General features: G+C 41.1%; 1 protein-coding gene across 2 annotated transcripts in view; it reads left to right on the top strand.

The window, feature by feature from the left end:
- LOC110288425 (dynein axonemal heavy chain 7-like) overlaps positions 1-19,311 on the top strand; it is a 356,931-nt gene that overhangs the window by 42,840 nt on the left and 294,780 nt on the right. For both annotated transcript variants that reach the window (XM_085837237.1, XM_085837233.1), the window contains 2 exons: positions 15,998-16,085; positions 17,411-17,591. In XM_085837237.1, the coding sequence (XP_085693363.1) occupies positions 15,998-16,085; positions 17,411-17,591 (269 nt within the window). The remainder of the gene's footprint in view (positions 1-15,997; positions 16,086-17,410; positions 17,592-19,311) is intronic.

The following is a 19,311-nucleotide window of genomic DNA, read 5'->3' as shown; positions in this document are numbered from 1 at the left end:
AGGGACACTTCATACTCATTAAAGGTAAAATCCTCCAAGAGGAATTCTCTGAATATCTATGCTCCAAATGCAAGGGCATCCACATTCATTAAAGAAACTTTAGTAAAGCTCAAAGCACACATTGCACCTCATACAATAATAGTGGGAGACTTCAACACACCACTTTCATCAATGGAAAAATCCTGGAAACAGAAACTAAACAGGGACACAGTGAAACTAACAGAAGTTATGAAACAAATGGATTTAACAGATATCTACAGAACATTTCATCCTAAAACAAAAGGATATACCTTCTTCTCAGCACCTCATGGTACCTTCTCCAAAATTGACCATATAATTGGTCACAAAAAAGATACAATAATATTGAAATTGTCCCATGCATCCTATCAGATCACCGTGGACTAAGGCTGATGTTCAATAACAACATAAATAACAGAAAGCCAACATTCACACAGAAACTGAACAACACTCTTCTCAATGATACCTTGGTCAAGGAAGGAATAAAGAAAGAAATTAAAGACTTTTTGGAGTTTAATGAAAAAACCACAACATACGCAAACTTATGGGAGACAATGAAAGCATTTCAAAGAGGAAAACTCATAGACCTGAGTGCCTCCAAAAAGAAATTAGAGAGAGCACACACATTAGTGTGAGCACACACAAATTAGTGTAAGCAGCTTGACCACACACCTAAAAGCTCTAGAACAAAAGGAAGCAAATTCACCCAAGAGGAGTAGAGGGCAAGAAATAATCAAACTCGGGGGTGAAATCACCTAAGTAGAACAAGAAGAACTATTCAAAGAATCACCAAATGAGGAGCTGGTTCTTTGAGAAAATCAACAAGATAGATAAGTGAGTGAGCGAGACTCACTAGAGGGCACAGGGACAGCATCCTAATTAAAATCAGAAATGAAAAGGGAGACATAACAGATCCTGAAGAAATCCAAAACACCATCAGATCCTTCTACAAAAGGCTATACTCAACAAAACAGGAAAACCTGGATGAAATGAACAAATTTCTAGACAGATATCAGGTACATAAGTTAAATCAGGATCAGGTTAATGATCTAAATAGTCCTATATCCCCTAAAGAAATAGAAGCAGCTATTAATAATCTCCCAACCAAAAAAAGCCCAGGAGCAGGTGGGTTTAGTGCAGAGTTCTATCAGACCTTCAAAGAAGATCTAATTCCAGTTCTTCACAAACTATTCCACAAAATAGGAGCAGAAGGTACTCTACCCAATTAATTCTATGAAGCCACAATTATTCTGATACCTAAACCACAGAAAGACCCAACAAAGATAAAGAACTTTAGACCAATTTTCCTTATGAATATCGATGAAAAATTCCTCAATAAAATTCTCGCTAACCGAATCCAAGAACACATCAAAACAATCATCCATCCTGAACAAATAGGTTTTATTCCAGGGATGCAGGGATGGTTTAATATACAGAAATCCATTAACTTAATCCACTATATAAACAAACTCAGAGACAAAAACCACAGGATCATCTCGTTTGATGCGGAGTAATCATTTGACAAAATCCAACAGCCATTCATGATAAAAGTCTTGGAAAGATCAGGAATTCAAGGCCCATACCTAAACATGATAAAAACAATCTACAGCAAACCAGTAGCCAACATCAAAATAAATGGTGAGAAGCTGGAAGCAATCCCACTAAAACCAGGGACTAGACAAGGCTGCTTACTTTCTCCCTACCTATTCAACATTGTACTTGAAGTCCTAGCCAGAGCAATTTGACAACAAAAGGAGATCAAGGGGCTATAAATTGGAAAGGAAAAACTCAAAATATCACTTTTTGCAGAAGATATGATAGTATATATAAGTGACCCTACAAATTTCACTAGAGAACTCCTAAACCTGATAAACAGATTCAGCTCAATATCTGGATATAAAATTCAGTCAAACAAGTCAATGGCCTTTCTCTACACAAAGGATAAACAGGCTGAGAAAGAAATTAGGGAAACAACACCCTTCTCAATAGTCACAAATAATATAATATACCTTGGCGTGACTCTAACTAAGGAAGTGAAAGATCTGTATGATAAGAACTTTAAGTCTCTGAAGAAAGTAAATAAAGAAGATCTCAGAAGATGGAAAGATCTCCTATGCTCATGGATTGGCAGGATCAATATAGTCAAACTGGCTATCTTGCTGAAAGCAATCTACAGATTCAATGCAATCCCCATCAAAATTCCAACTCAATTCTTTAATGAATTAGAAAGGGCAATCTGCAAATTCACCTGGAATAACAAAAAACCTAGGATAGTAAAACCTCTTCTCAAGGATAAAAGAACCTCTGGTGGAATCACCATGCCTGACCTAAAGCTGTACTACAGAGCAATTTTATAAAAACTGCATGGTACTGGTACAATGACAGACAAGTAGACCAATGGAACAGAATTGAAGACCCTGAGATGAACCCACACACCTATGGTCACTTGATCTTTGACAAGGGATCTAAAACCATCCAGTGGAAAAAAAACAGCATTTTCAACAAATGGTGCTGGGAAAACTGGCAGTTATCATGTAGAAGAATGTGAATTGATCCATTCCTATCTCCTTGTACTAAGGTCAAATCTAAGTGGATCAAGGTACTCCACATAAAACTAGAGACAGTAAAACTTATAGAGGAGAAAGTAGGGAAAAATCTTGAAAATATGGGCACAGGGGAAAAATTCCTGAATAGAACAGCAATGGCTTGTGCTATAAGATCAAGATTCGACAAATGGGACCTCATAAAATTGCAAAGCTTCTGTAAGGCAAAAGACACCATCAATAAGACTAAAAGGCCACCAACAGATTGGGAAAGGATCTTTACCTATCGTAAATCAGATAGGGGACTAATATCCAATATATATAAAGAACTCAAGAAGGTAGACTCCAGAAAATCAAATAACCCCATTAAAAAATGGGGCTCTGTCCTGGGCTATTCCCGTCCCGCAGGAACGCACACAGAACACAAGTCAAGACCTTTCGTGGTTACACTTTATTCATAATCGTGAGGTAGAACAAAGAAGGATAGAAACGTGTTGCTATATACCCACAGGTGTGACATGTTAATACTACTGGCAGTTCCACCCACAGTCTCAAATGTCCCGGGGGACAGACTAGTGACTTGGCGGGCATTTGCTTTGGCACATGTGCACAATGGAGCTTAGCGCCATCTAGTGACAGCACGTATTATCACAGCTTCCTACATCTCCCCCTTTTTAGTTATAATACAGCAAGGCTGGTCTAGGCAATGCAGTTATGTCCATCTACTGTGGCTCCTTGTCTTAGGTCGTTCCTCCAATGTCACAGCCTTACCCGTCATTGGAAAACCCTATCGCCACCGGGCCCCGTGCCTTAGGTTGGTCTGTGCATGAGGAAAGTTGCCCGTCTTTGGATACCGCAGTACTGTGTGACAGTAACTGCTAAATGACCTAGGGCGAACTCTACAAAAGAGGCCAGCCAAAAAATGAATTAGTGGGGGAAATCATGCTCATCCCATCGCGTGCAATGAGGAAACCTCAGCGATGTAAAAGGCTGATCAATGATCAATGAATCTCTCTCATTCCAGTGCAATGGATCCACAGATCCTTGGAATGTAATAGCAGAGAACTCAGATGCCAATCAAGTTCTGAGCATGGATAGCCAAATATCAGAAGAGGTGCCTTGCTCTATGGCAGCAAGTGCTTGAGCAATTACCACCTTGTCACGTCTCTGTTGAGATCTGAGTTTGCAAACCAGGCATAGTAAAAACACTAATCCACAACACAGGGCTGCCTCAAATAGGTCTACTCCCACCCATTCCTTAAAATATGAGAATGCAGAAGACATCCAGGAAGTAAGTCCTTTGATTCCATCAACCAATGACGGGTCCATGCGCGTGGAATTAATTGCCATCATTGCTACATGTAGCGCCTCAAGCTTTTCATCAAATCCTTTAGACCAGTTTCCTGTAAGAAACAAAGACAATTCTTTAGATAGATTAGCTGCACGCGTCCAACTTTCATATTGGACACTAGTAATACATAAGGCTCCTGATTTCTTATCACAGCCAAGCTGTGACATTTGGAGCAGAATTTCCAGCCTTTCCTCCACCAGATCAATGCACTGGTTCACTATCATTAGCCCACCTTTTAATTGGGCACTGAGCACTGAATGTTGATCAATCGCATCTGCCACAGAGGAGGACAACTGCTCGATAGTTGTGCTTGACTGGACTGATGTTGTCATAGCAATTCCATCAGCCGTAGCTGCCACCGCACTGGCAGCTATTGCCACCACAACAGCTGCAGTGATGCCAAAGTCTCGCTTTTGCCTGAGCAAAGCTACGGTGGAAGGAGTCTCCACAGGGACAGGAATCCATCGTGGAATCTTGGCAAGCGTAGCACGGCTGGCCCACTTAAGGTTCCAGCATTGTGCCATCCAGCAGATTTCATTAGTACAGGATTCAAAGGATCTGTTAGAAAGAATAAACAAGAAAGGGGTGTACACACAAACTGGAGTAGATGGAAAATTAATTTGTTTTACCAGGGTCTTATTAAGTCCAGTGATTTCAGTAGTAGAATTTTGATAAATGGTTCTATCAGGTAACAGAACTGGATGAAATTGAGCAAATTTTGAAATACCAGTAAAAATTGCTTTTCCAGCAGCTCCTCCTTGGAGGAAAACCAAGGGATTAAGATCTGTACTGCTACCATTAATCCCACAAAGTACCCATTTATGAAAAGGATGCATTTTAAAGTCTTGAATGAAAAGTCCCTTTTTCATAACATATTTCTTTTCTGGGTCACCTATCATGTTGGGAGAAAGGGAAAAGGTTTTACTCTTATCTGCCCAACGAGTGACGGAGGATTGACAATCAGACCAAGGCAGGATCAGCCCTTCATCTTCCAAGTCACAATGAGGAGCCAGTTTTGGTTGATAGGGGCGTTCTTTGTCTGAAAAGTTAGGTGGTAGAAATGTACCATTAACCCAAATTGCCTCCTGCCAGAAAATCCGATTTGTAAGGGTTATATCTCTGTTGGAGGTGTCTTGGGTTGTATTTACCCAACCTCCTCGGTGCTTAATAAACATTCCCAAAGCTTGTCTGGTGAGTCTGATACAATCTCCCAATTCATTAATTTGGAAACAGAGAGAACCTCGTTCCTTAAAGGAGCGTTTTTCTCCCAGTGGTGCCCAGATAGGGTCATATGGTAGGTATGGAAGTCCTAAAGTTTTGTTGGTAGTAAAAAACTTGGGAAAAACAGCTGTATCATGACGGACAGGCATGGGCTTAGGGAAAGCAGACAGAATTGCCCATCTATACTCTCCAAATATACTAGGAACCCAAATCCACAGAGGTAGCACGAGGGCTAGAGATAGTTTCCAAGGGATCCATCTGGGAGTCATCTTCAGGTGTCAGAATTCTTCCTGTCAGTCGTTCCGGCAGCCAGAATGGGTTGTCTTCTTCCTGTGGGAAAACACAAACAGCTCCCCTGGATCTTATTAATATAGGATCCGGGCCTTTCCAGAGACCAGTTAAAACATCTTTCCATTTTACCATCTCTTTTGGCCTGTCAGGCTCTGAACAATGACGTTCAGCCGCAGTGTGGCCTTGAGCATCGAGATTTAAAAAATTAAGAGTGAAGAGTGCCATAGAAACAGCTATTCTTGGTACTGGGGGTAGAGCCTCCTCGACTCCCCCCTTTTGTTTAATTAAGTAGGACTTGAGAGTACGGTGAGCACGTTCCACAATGCCTTGCCCTTGAGGATTATACGGAAGACCATTCAGATGAGTCACTTCTATCTGGCGACAGAACTGTTGAAATTTTTGAGAGGTATAAACTGGTCCATTGTCTGTCTTAAGGAGTTTGGGTTTTCCCCAAGCACTCCATGCCTCGAGGCAATGTTGTATAACATGAGAGGCTTTTTCACCTGTTAAAGGTGTGACAAACATTACACCAGAGCAGGTGTCAATAGAAACATGTAAATATTGATTTCTCCCAAAGGAGGAAACATGCGTGACATCCATTTGCTAGACCTGTAAAGGCCTTATGCCACGTGGGTTTATTCCCACATGAGGGACAGGTAAAAATTCACAGCAATTCTGACATTGAGTAACAATTTCTCTAGCTTCTTTTCTAGTTAATGCAAAGCGGCGACGTAAAGTTTCAGCTGTCACATGAAAACGCTTATGTAATTCTTTTGCTGCTTTTGCCTGGGAAGACAGAGCAACAGCTATAACCTTAGTGGCTTTATCTGCCAAATCATTTCCCAGAGACATAGGGCCAGGGAGGCCTGAATGTGCCCTGACATGAGTAATATAAACAGGGAATCTTCTATTTAATAAGACAAATTGTATTTGTTGAAAAATATTGGCAACTGTGCTGTCTTAAAGACACACAAATCAAAAGGTCATGACTCATCAATGCGTTGTAATTGAGCCTTTTGCAAAGCTTTTTCTACTGTCTGCAATGCCTGATTGGCAGCAGGAGTAAGGGCTCTAGGGGAGGATATATGAGAATCCCCTTCCAAAATATCAAATAAAGGTTTTAACTCAGCAGAGGAAATCTTCAAAAATGGTCTGAGCCAATTAATATCTCCCAATAATTTTTGGAAATCATTTAAGGTGTACAAATGATCTCTGCGAATCTCTAATTTTTGAGGAACAATTTTGTCAGGATAAATGAGTGTTCCTAAAAAGGTTCCTATTTGAGCAACTTGCACCTTTTCAGTGGCCACCTGCAATCCCCATTGCCCTAACGTTTTTATTAATATAGGGTATGCTTCTTGCAATAACTGTAAATTGTTATGGCAAAGGAGTATGTCATCCATATAAATTGCTATGAGCAGAGATGGAAAATGATTTCTAACTGATTTAAGTGCCATTTGCACGTACAGTTGACATATGGTAGGACTATTTGCCATCCCCTGAGGTAGAACCTTCCATTGGTATCTATGATCAGGCTCTAAATGATTAATTGCTGGGATGGTAAATGCAAATCTTTGCCTATCTTGAGGACATAAAGGTATAGAGAAAAAACAATCTTTAATATCTATAATTATAATTTCCCAATTTTTAGGTAGTGCAGAGAGCAATGGAAGCCCTCGTTGAACTGGCCCAAACAGGCGCATTTGTGCATTAATTGCTCTAAGATCATGTAATAAACGCCATTTGCCAGATTTTTTCTTAATTACGAAAATAGGTATATTCCAGGGTGAGGTAGAGGGCTCTAAATGACCTAAGCGTAGCTAGCTGTTCAGAGACCAGTTTTGTGGCTGCTTCTAATTTTTCAGAGGATAGATGCCATTGAGGAACCCATACAACTTCCTCTGTAAGCCATGGTATGGGCATGGAATCCTCAACAGCTGATCCTAGAAAAAACCCAAGCCTTGTCTTCCATTATTACCTTTTTGAGGAATAGGTTCAAGTCTACCCTGCTCTCCTTTCCCTAGTCCCTTTCCCTCTTTATAGCCCATTTTCTTCATCATTTGAACAGCTTGTGGTGAGTATTCATTAGTGAAGGTTATTCCCATTGCCTGTAAGATGTCTCTCCCCCAAAGATTAACTGGGAGTGGTAAGACATAGGGAGTGAATCGTCCCGTTTGACCTTCAGGTGCTTGCCAACTCAAGGAGCGAGAGCTGATAGTGGGGCAGGACTGATATCCTAACCCTTGTAGTGAATGTGATGACTGAGTAACGGGCCAAGCTTTTGGCCACCAGTGGGAGGAGATGATACTTTTATTTGCTCCTGTATCCAAAATCCCTTTTGAACTGTTTCCCTTCTATAACTAACTCTAAGGATGGCCTGGAATCAAGAGGCATTATTAAGTAAGCAGAATCATTGCCAGTAGAGCCAATATCTCTAGCAGCTTGAAGGACACCAGAGGAGGGGGAGTAGCCATGTAGGCTTGGCAAGATTATTAGCTGAGCTATTCTATCTCCTTGTGATATAGAAAAAACACCTTGAGGACAAGAACAAAGAACTTGAAGTTCCCCTTCATAGTCTGGATTTACGACTCCAGGGTGAACAGTGAGGCCTTGTAAAGTAAGGGATGCCCGGCCCAGTATCAGGCCGACGCTTCCAGATGGCAGAGGCCCTTTGTAGTCAGTGGGAATGGGCTGCACCCCCAATTGGGGTGTCAGCATGAATCGGGTGGTGGAACAGAGATCCACTCCTGGTGAGACTTCTGCAGCTCTGTGGACTGTAGTGTCCGTCTGTTGTGAGCTGGGATCCCATATGTTTTGGGGCCCTGAGACCTGGGGCCCAGAAACTCGTTTTTTGAATTGTCTTCACTTCTTTCTGCCTGAGGAGGTCCAGACTGAATAAGTCTGCCTTTGATGTCTCTAATTGAGCAACACTCACTGGCTTGATGATAACCTTTTCCACACCTAGTACACAGTCCTAGCACTTTCTTTTTTACGGGGGGCCTGGCAGTCTCTTCTTATATGCCCTGGTTTGCCACAGTTGTAGCAGATCTTGTAATTACTTGTATCTGAATGCCTTTGGCTCTGTAGGATGGCAGCTGCTAGCCCTGCATTAGTTAAGGGGCCTCCAAGCTCACGACATACCCTTAACCAGTCCTGCAGTCCTTTACTCTTTCTGGGTGTAATTGCTGCTCTGCATTCCTGTGTGGCTTGCTCATAACTCAACTGTTCAACTAAAGGCATTGCCTGTTCAGGGTCTCCAAAGATTCTGCCTGCTGCCTCTGTCATCCTAGCTACAAAATCTGAGAATGACTCCTGAGGATTTTGTATGATTTTTGTCAAGTATCCTCCAGCTTCTCCCTTTCTGGAAAGTGCTTTCCATGCCTTAATGGCTGCAGTGGAGATTTGATTGTATGCTCCCCAATCATAATCCGTCTGATTATTAACATACTGCCCTTGTCCTGTTAATAATTCAAATGTCCAATTTCTCTGATGGCCTCCAGCAGTGGCATTGACTTTTGCCTGCGTCTGAGAAGCGTCATGCCACAGAGCCTTCCATTCGATGTACTGCCCCATATTAGGGAGTGCAGCCTTCACTGTTGTCTGCCAGTCTCCTGGAGTCATGGCCAAGGTCATAAGCCTTTCAACTTGAGATATGGTAAAATTGGCACTAACTCCGTAATTACGTATTGGTCAGGCGTCTTTTTCCTGGGATTTCGGCACCAATATGTCCTGGGCTATTCCCGTCCCGCAGGAACGCACACAGAACACAAGTCAAGACCTTTCGTGGTTACACTTTATTCATAATCGTGAGGTAGAACAAAGAAGGATAGAAAGGTGTTGCTATATATACCCACAGGTGTGACATGTTAATACTACTGGCGGTTCCACCCACAGTCTCAAATGTCCCGGGGGACAGACTAGTGACTTGGCGGGCATTTGCTTTGGCACATGTGCACAATGGAGCTTAGCGCCATCTAGTGACAGCACGTATTATCACGGCTTCCTACAGGGCTCAGAACTGAACAAAGAATTCTCACCTGAGGAATAGCGAATGGCTGAGAAGCACCTGAAAAAATGTTCAACATCCTTAATCATCAGGGAAATGCAAATCAAAACAACCCTGAGATTCCACCTCACACCAGTCAAAATGGCTAAGATTAAAAATTCAGGTGACATCAGATGCTGGCAATGATGTGGAGAAAGAGGAACACTCCTCCATTGTTGGTGGGATTGCAAGCTTGTACAACCACTCTGGAAGTCAGTCTGGCAGTTCCTCAGAAAATTGGACATAGTACTACAGGAGGATACCGCAATACTTCTCCTGGGCATATATCCAGAAGATGTTCAACCCGGCAAGAAGGACACATGCTCCACTATGTTCATAGCAGCCTTATTTATAATAGCCAGAAACTGGAAAGAACCCAGATGCCCCTCAACAGAAGAATGGATACAGAAAATGTGGTACATTTACACAATGAAGTACTACTCAGCTATTAAAAAGAATGAATTTATGAAATTCCTAGGCAAATGGATGGACCTGGAGGGCATCATTCTGAGTGAGGTAACACAATCACAAAAGAACTCAAATGATATGTACTCACTGATAAGTGGATATTAGATACTTAGAATACCCAAGATATAAGATACAATGTGTGAAACACATGAAACTCAAGAAGAACAAAGACCAAAGTGTGGACACTTTGCCCCTTCTTAGGATTGGGAACAAAACATCCATGGAAGGAGTTACAGAGACAAAATTTGGAGCTGAGAAGAAAGGATGGACCATCTAGAGACTGCCATATCCGGGGATCCATCCCATAATCAGCCTCCAAACGCTGACACCATTTCATACACTAGTAAGATTTTCCTGAAAGGACCCTTATATAGCTGTCTCTTGTGAGACTATGCCGGGGCCTAGCAAACAAAGAAGTGGATGCTCACAGTCAGCTATTGGACAGATCACAGGGCCCCCAATGGAGGAGCTAGAGAAAGTACCCAAGGAGCTAAAGGCATCTGTAACCCTATAGGTGGAATAGTATATGAACTAACCAGTACCCTCTGGAGCTCATGTCTCTAGCTGCATATTTAGCAGAAGATGACCTACATGGCCATCAGTGGAAAGAGAGGCCCGTTGGTCGTGCAAACTTTATATGCCTCAGTACAGGGAAACTCCAGGGCCAAGAAGTAGGAGTTGGTGGGTAGGAGAGTGGGGGGAGGGAGGGTTTGGGGGACTTGAAATGTAAATGAAGAAAATACCTAATAAAAAATTGCTGAGTAGTACTTCATTATGTAAATGTACCACATTTTCTGTATCCATTCCTCTATTGAGGGACATCTGGGTTCTTTCCATCTTCTGGCTATTATAAGTAAGGCAGCTATGAACATAGTGGAGCATGTGTCCTTCTTACCGGTTGGAACATCTTCTGGATATATGCCCAGGAGAGGTATTGCAGTATCCTCTTGTAGTACTATGTCCAATTTTCTGAGGAACCGCCAGACTGATTTCCAGAGTGGTTGTACAAGCTTGCAATCCCACCAACAATGGAGGAGTGTTCCTCTTTCTCCACATCCTTGCCAGCATCTGATGTCACCTGAATTTTTAATCTTAGCCATTCTGACTGGTGTGAGGTGGAATCTCAGGGTTGTTTTGATTTGCATTTCCCTGATGATTAAGGATGTTGAACATTTTTTCAGGTGCTTCTCAGCCATTTGGTATTCCTCAGGGGAGAATTCTTTGTTTAGCTCTGAGCCCCATTTTTTAATGGGGTTATTTGATTTTCTGGAGTCTACCTTCTTGAGTTCTTTATATACATTGGATATTAGTCCCCTGTCTGATTTAGTATAGGTCAATATCCTTTCCCAATCTGTTGGTGGCCTTTTAGTCTTAATGATGGTGTCTTTTGCCTTACAGAAGCTTTGCAATTTTATGAGGTCCCATTTGTTGAATCTTGATCTTACAGTACAAGCCATTGCTGTTCTATTCAGCAATTTTCCCCCTGTGCCCGTATCTTCGAGGCTTTCCCCCACTTTTTCCTCTATAAGTTTCAGTGTCTCTGGTTTTATGTGGAATTCCTTGATTCACTTAGACTTGACCTTAGTACAAGGAGATAAGAATGGATCAGTTCACATTCTCCTGCATGATAACCGCCTTTTGTGCCAGCACCATTTGTTGAAAATACTGTCTTTTTTCCACTTAACTTCCTTGCCAAAAATAAAGTGACCATAGGTGTGTGGGTTCATTTCTGGGTCTTTAATTCTATTCCATTGGTCTACCTGTTTGTCACTATACCAGTACCATGCAGTTTTTAATCACAATTGCTCTGTAGTACAGCTTGACTTCAGCCATGGTGATTCCACCAGAGATTCTATTTTCATTGAGAAGAATTTTTGCTATCCTAGGTTTTTTGTTATTCCAGATGAATTTGCAAATTTCCCTTTCTTATTCGTTGAAGAATTGAGTTGGAATTTTGATGGGGATTGCATTGAATCTGTAGATTGCTTTCAGCAAGATAGCCAGTTTGACTATATTGATCCTGCCAATCCATGAACATGGGAGATCTTTCCATCTTCGGAAATCTTCTTTCATTTCTTTCTTCAGAGACTTAAAGTTCTTATCATACAGATCTTTCATTTCCTTAGTTAAAATCACGCCAAGGTATTTTATATTATTTGTGACTATTGTGAATGGTGTTGTTCACCTAATTTCTTTTTCAGCCTGTTTATCCTTTGTGTAGAGAAAGGCCAGTGATTTGTTCTAGTTAATTTTATATCCACCTACTGAGCTGTATCTGTTTATCAGGTTTAGGAGTTCTCTGATGGAATTTTTAGGGTCACTTATATATACTATCATATCATGTGCACATAGTGATATTTTGACTTCTTCCTTTCTGATTTGTATCCCCTTGACCTCCTTTTGTTGTCTAATTGCTCTGGCTAGGACTTCAAGTATAATGTTGAATAGGTAGGGAGAAAGTGGGCAGCCTTGTCTAGTGCCTGATTTTAGTGGGATTGCTTCCAGCTTCTCACCATTTACTTTGATGTTGGCTACTGGTTTGCTGTATAATGCTTTTATTATGTGTAGGTATGGGCCTTGAATTCCCGATCTTTCCAAGACTTTTATGATGAATGGGTGTTGAATTTTGTCAAATGCTTTCTCAGCATCTAATGAGATGATCCTGTGGTATTTTTCCTTGAGTTTGTTTATATAGTGGATTATGTTGATGATTTTTCATATATTAAACCATCCCTGCATACAGAGAATGAAGCCTACTTGGTCATGATGGATGATAGTTCTGATATGTTCTTGGATTCAGTTAGCCTGAATATTATTGAGTATTTTTGCATTGATATTCACAAGGGATATTGGTCTGAAGTTTTCTATCTTTGTTGGGTCTTTATGTGGTTTAGGTATCAGAGTAATTGTGGCTTCATAGAATGAGTTGGGTAGAGTACCTTCTGTTCCTATTTTGTAGAATAGTTTGTGAAGAACTGGAATTAGGTCTTCTTTGAAGATATGATAGAACTCTGCATTAAACCCATCTGGTCCTGGGCTTTTTTTGGTTGGGTGACTTTTAATAACTGCTTCTATTTCTTTGGGGTATATTGGAATTTTTAGATCATTAATCTGATCCTGATTTAACTTTGGTGCCTGGTGTCTGTCTAGAAATTTGTCCATTTTATCCAGGTTTTCCAGTTTTGTTGAGTATTGCCTTTTGTAGAAGGATCTGATTGTGTTTTGGATTTCCCCAGGATCTGTTGTTATGTCTCCCTTTTCATTTCTGATTTTGTTAAGTAGGATGCTGTCTTTGTGCCCTCTAGTGAGTCTGGCTAAGTGTTTATCTATCTTATTGATTTTCTTAAAGAATCAGCTCCTGGTTTAGTTGAGTCTTTGAATAGTTCTTTTTGTTTCCACTTGGTTGATTTCACCCCTGAGTTTGATTATTTCCTGCCATCTACTCCTCTTGGGTGAATTTGCTTCCTTTTGTTCTAGAGGTTTTACGTATGCTGTCAAGCTACTAGTTTATGATGCTCTCTCTAGTTTCTTTTTGGAGGCATTCAGAGCTATGAGTTTTCCTCTTAGGAATGCTTTCCTTGTTTCTCTTAAGTGTGGGTATGTTGTGGCTTCATTTTCATTAAACTCTAAAAAGTCTTTAATATTTTTCTTTATTTCTTCCTTGACCAAGGTATCATTGAGTAGAGTGTTGTTCAGTTTCTGTGTGAATGTTGGCTTTTTATTATTTATGTTGTTATTGAACATCAGCCTTAGTCCATGCTGATCTGATAGTATGCATGGGACAATTTTGATATTTTTGTATTTGTTGAGGCCTGTTTTGTGACCAATTATATGGTCATTTTTGGAGAAGGTATTATGAGGTGCTGAGAAGATGGTATATCCTTGTTTTTTAGGTTAAAATGTTCTGAATGGTTTTGTTCAATTCCATCACCTGTTTGGTTGCGTTTTTCTGTAACTCTCTAAGGGATTTTTGTGTTTCCTCTTTAAAGGCTTCTAGCTCTTTGCCTGTATTTTCCTGTATTTCCTCCTTAAAGTCCTCCATCATCATCATGAGAAGTGATTTTAGATCCATGTCTTTCTTTCCTGTGTGATGGTGTATCCAGGACTTGCTATGGTGGGAGAGTTTGGTTCTGATGATGCCAAGTAAACTTGGTTTCTGTTGCTTCTGTTCTTTCGCTTGCCTCCTGCCATCTGATTATCTCAACTGCTTGCTGCCCTTAATATATCTGAATGGATCCTGTCCTTACTATAACCCCAGTTGATTCAGGACTCCTCAGAGTCCAGCTTTCTCTGTGATCCTTTGATTGTGGGCTCCTGTGAACCTGAGATTCTAGGTGTTACAGAGTTCTTGACAGTCAAACTCTTCTGAGATCCTGAAATAGTGGTATGACCCAGCTCCTGTTATTCTGGAATCCTGTTGTCCTAAGATCCTGGGCGTGTTACAGTACCTGGAAGTGGTGTCTCTGTTGAGGACCATTGAACTGTCTGTTCAGTGATCCTAAGATCTCGTGGAGAGTCCTCTAGTCATGGGTGTGTCTGCAGACTCTGTACCCTCGGTGATCCGGTACTGGTGTGGACCTGAAGGCAGGGGTGCTATTTCTTTTCTCTGACATTTAATTTCTTCTTCTGTGAACTGGGGATTTTGACTTCCAACAGTACATGTTAGGCTTAGAAATAATGCTTGCAAAACCACTAAGGGCTTGACTGGTGGTGAATAGCTCTTATAGTTTCTGTTGAGCAGAATGTAGACTAATGGGTCTGTAGAGCTGAGGGGATGTTGACAATCTCTCAGAGAGTCGATAATGGTTTCTACAAGCCTAGTGGTCTTCTTCCTTCTGGCCTCAGTGATTACACTCTTCTAGGCATTATTCACACTCGGGATGAAAGGTGGATGCCGATGATGTCGGAAGCCTGGCAGGATACGGGTTTCTGCACTAAAAACAACCACAAATGCCACTTATTGAAGTCATGCATTTAGAGTGGTGCAATGTGAACCCTGACTTGATGATTTGAAAACACAGTATTATTATTATTAGTTCCTTTCTGGGCAAGCAACAGCATAATGAGATTACATTTGTGGTTAGAATAACCAATTCTTATCTTCTTACCTACTTAATATTTTGAGGACCCCCACTACTTTTGTATTGATATTCTTCTGTTTGGTAAAGATTTACTGATTACCTATGTCTATTAAATTAAATGGACTTTTATTGCATACTTTAAAACCACAATATGATGTTCATTGAATATTGGATTCTTGGAATTAGAAAAGACAAGTTGAGAGATCTATCTTGGGTTCCTACTTTAGTATGGTTTCTTAGAAACATTTTCAATAAATCTTCAGCATCTGCTACTCAATCAGTAAGGGGGACAGGTATTTTTATTCAGTACCATTGATTTGTATCAACAGATGACACTGGGCTCTGAACCACAAAGCAGAAGTGAAAGCTGGCCCAGCACAACCTGTTATTTGTGTTGGAGCTGCAAACTATGCCTTTCTGCACAGTGGAGCCCCAGGAAACATCAGCGTGGTTCATTTCTGGGACAGCTTTTGAATGGAATTACATCAATCACAGGAGTTTTATGCACATAAACTTAAAAAAGGCAAAGGAACACATGAGTTTCTATGTTGCTTGGCGTCAACATATATGTCCCTAGAGCTCTGAGACAAGGTCTTCAGAGAGTGTGACTGTGTTTTCTGCAAAACAGCTCTTGAATTTTCTATTGTTATTTTATTTTAATCAGATTAATAAACAACATATTTTAGGGATAATACAAGAATATGCTTTGCAAGTTCAAAGCAGAGAGAAGTCAGTTTTGTAGTAGTGAAAGCAAATGGGCAAAGGCCACTGCAGAGGATGCTTCCCATGAAGCAGGTCTCAGAGAGCACGTCCAGTTGTCTCTGCACACATGGAGAGAGAGGGGCACCAAGCAAATATGTCCAACCGTTTATTTTTCTGGTGATTTAGTAGAGAATAGTCCTGATGTTTTTACACCCATGTTTTGTGTTTGAACTGTCTTTGTACCTTTCTGACTCATCTTTGTTTATCACTATCTTAGGCAAAAAGATGGTGGTTTAGAGTCCGATGTCATTGATGAGAGTGGTATTCCAAAAGAGACCACTTCTGCAACAGAGAAAGACATCTCGGTAACAACTCGCTTCTGTCAGTAGAACTGAAAATAGAAAGAAGAGCTCAAAATACTGCATGTCCTTGAGATTTTTCTGTCATTTCTTGTGTATCTTTGTGTGTGCAGGAATGAACAGAGAGTTGTATCAGATTATTCTATTAGATTAAACATTCTCTCTCTTACCACCTAAGATCCCAGTTAAGCAATTCCAAACCTGCCTGATCCCTTCCTAAAGTTTGTCTCAGTCATATACATCCTTATCCAACATTATTCTTTTATGATAATTTTTCTGAGTTATGATAATGGTTATTCTAAAAAGCACATTAACTTATTTTAGAAGCAATAATTCTGGTGTTTCAAATGCATAAACATTTTTGTAAAATGTATGCATTAAGAATTATAACATCTAGACTATAACTAGACTATAACATCTATAACTAGAGAGATGGTTTAGAGTTTAAGAGAACTGGCTGTTGTACAGGAGCTGGGTTTAATCTCAAGCCCACACATGGCAGTTTATAACCATCTGTAACTCCAATCCCAGGGAGTCTAACACACTTTTTAAGATTCTGTGGACAACATGCATGCATGTAGTGAACAGACATACATGCAGACAAAAAAATAAAAGCATTGTGAATTTGAAAATATTTTGAACTTTAATTTTTATCCCAAGTGCTATGTAAATAAATATGAAGAATGGAGAATTATCAGATTTTAAGGTGAGAATTAACATGTATAATATTTATAGCACAATAAAAGATAGAAATGGGCTGTCTTAGTCAGTGTTTTACTTCTGGGCCTGGCATGGTTTTTGAAACCTCAAAGGCCACTTTAGTGACATACCTCCTTCAGCAAGGCCACATCTCTTAATCAATCCTTCCAAACAGTTCAGAAACTGGGGACGAAACACACAAATATACGAGCCCATGCCTTTCCTATTCAAACCAGCACAATTCAGTTCTGTTGTATGCTTCTAGAGTTAGTGTAAAAGGATACTGACTTGAATGCAGCTTTTACGATTGACCTCTGATCATCAAACATAAAAGTGCAGACCTAATAATACGTTCCAAAAGTTTACAAACACTGACCTGCAATTGAGCATGTATTCTATTCCATACCTCATCTATTTGATGATGTAACTTTGACACTTATGATATAATTGTAAATGGTATAATTAAAAAACTTAAGAAATCTCAAACAATGCTTATGTGATTTTCACAAAAGCCCTTTGTATTATTTATAGATACTTTGTTCTCCCCAGATGTATTTTCCCCTGTGGTTTTGTGTTCTGACCCCACTCTCCTTTACTGCAGTACTAAATCTCTGCCTCCTCACTTATCACAGAGGTATTACTACTACATTCGCCATGGACTTGATACTGATCACGTGGCCCCAATGGAAGACTCTTGGCTGGAGCACGTATTACAATTGGTTCCAGAGCATCTGAAAGTCCTGACTGATAGCATTGTGGTCTTGTCGGATGAGATAAGAGAAGATTATCTTCTTAGTGTAAAGAAATCCATAGGTAAGTTGCTGTGTTTTCTACTTTGAGTATGTATTGCCTTAAAGGCAAGTTTTGAGTTGAAAGTTAACACCTAATTTTGACACATTCCCTTGGCTGATTTTGCTCTTTCCCACCTCATTGCTGCATTACTTAAGACCTCAGCCAACTTTTTAAAACTAGGTATAAATTATTTTTTACATTAACTTTGCTGTTTTTAAAGATATTGTCCCTCATTAAAGGATAACACCAAAGAAAGTAATAAAACATTATCTTTAGCTCCTCGAAACTTCTATTGTGTTTTAGTCAAGAGAAAGCATTAGGCACTTAGAAAGCCATCTCTTCCTGCAAAATTGTCCTTCATTTAAAACTTCCTTGGGACTGCTGGTGAGTGGAACACAGCTTCTGCTCCAATCCAATTGCGCGGGACCTGAGACTGCATTAGTTAGGGAAGCAGAAACCGGCCTGAGTAGGGCCACAGGCCTCATCCGGCTGGATCAGCGCCAGGGTAGCGGGAGCGCAGGGTTGCCTGACACCCGCCAGCTACCCACGACCCCTGCCGCAGGATTTTGGGACTGCTGGTGAGTGGAACACAGCTTCTGCTCCAGTCCAATCACGCGGGACCTGAGACTGCTCTGGTTGGGGAGAGAGAAATCCGGCCTACATAGGGCCACAACCCTCTTCCGGTCAGAAAAGCACCTGGGCAGCTGGGGCGCAGGGTCTGCTGACACCCACCAGCTACCCACGACCCCCGCCGCAGGATTTTGGGACTGCTGGTGAGTGGAACACAGCTTCTGCTCCAGTCCAATCACGCGGGACCTGAGACTGCTCTGGTTGGGGAGAGAGAAATCCGGCCTACATAGGGCCACAACCCTCTTCCGGTCAGAAAAGCACCGGGGCAGCTGGGGCGCAGGGTTGGCTGACACTCACCAGCTACCCACAACACACACCACAGGATCTTAAGACTTCTGGAGAGTGGAACACAGCTTCTGCTCCAATCCAATTGCACTCGGGACCAGAGACTGCATTAGTTAGGGAAGCAGAAAAACGGCCTGAGTAGGACCAAGGGCCTCTTCCGGCTGGACCAGCACCGGGGTACCGTCAGCTACCCACGACCCCCGCCGCAGGATTTAGAGACTGCTGGTGAGTGGAACACAGCTTCTGCTCCAGTCTTTAAATAGTGACAACGATAACAACTAACCCCAGAGATTACCAGATGGCGAAAGGTAAATGTAATAATCTTACTAACAGAAACCAAGACCACTCACCATCATCAGAACCCAGCACCCCCACTTCGCCCAGTCCAGGGCACCCCAACACACCGGAAAAGCTAGACACGGATTTAAAAGCATATCTCCTGATGATGATAGAGGACTTCAAGAAGGACTTTAATAACACACTTAAAGAAATGCAGGAGAACACTGCTAAAAAGGCAGAAGACAATAAAGAGGAAGCACAAAAATCCCTTAAAGAATTGCAGGAGAACACTGCTAAAGAGTTACAAATCCTTAAAGAAAAACATGATAACATAATCAAACAGGTAGAAGTCCTTACAGAAAAACAGGAAAACACATCCAAACAGATGATGGAAATGAACAAAACCATACTAGACCTAAAAAGGGAAGTAGACACAATAAAGAAAACCCAAAATGAGGCAACACTGGAGATAGAAACCCTAGGAAAGAAATCTGGAACCATAGATACGAGCATCAGCAACAGAATACAAGAGATGGAAGAGAGAATC

The sequence above is a fragment of the Mus caroli genome, unplaced genomic scaffold (genome assembly GCF_978045245.1).
Source record: "Mus caroli unplaced genomic scaffold, Mus_caroli_1 scaffold_1, whole genome shotgun sequence".
NCBI lineage: Eukaryota > Metazoa > Chordata > Mammalia > Rodentia > Muridae > Mus > Mus caroli.
The sequence above is the reverse complement of the archived record's forward strand: the minus strand, read 5'-3'. Positions and strand labels throughout refer to the sequence as shown.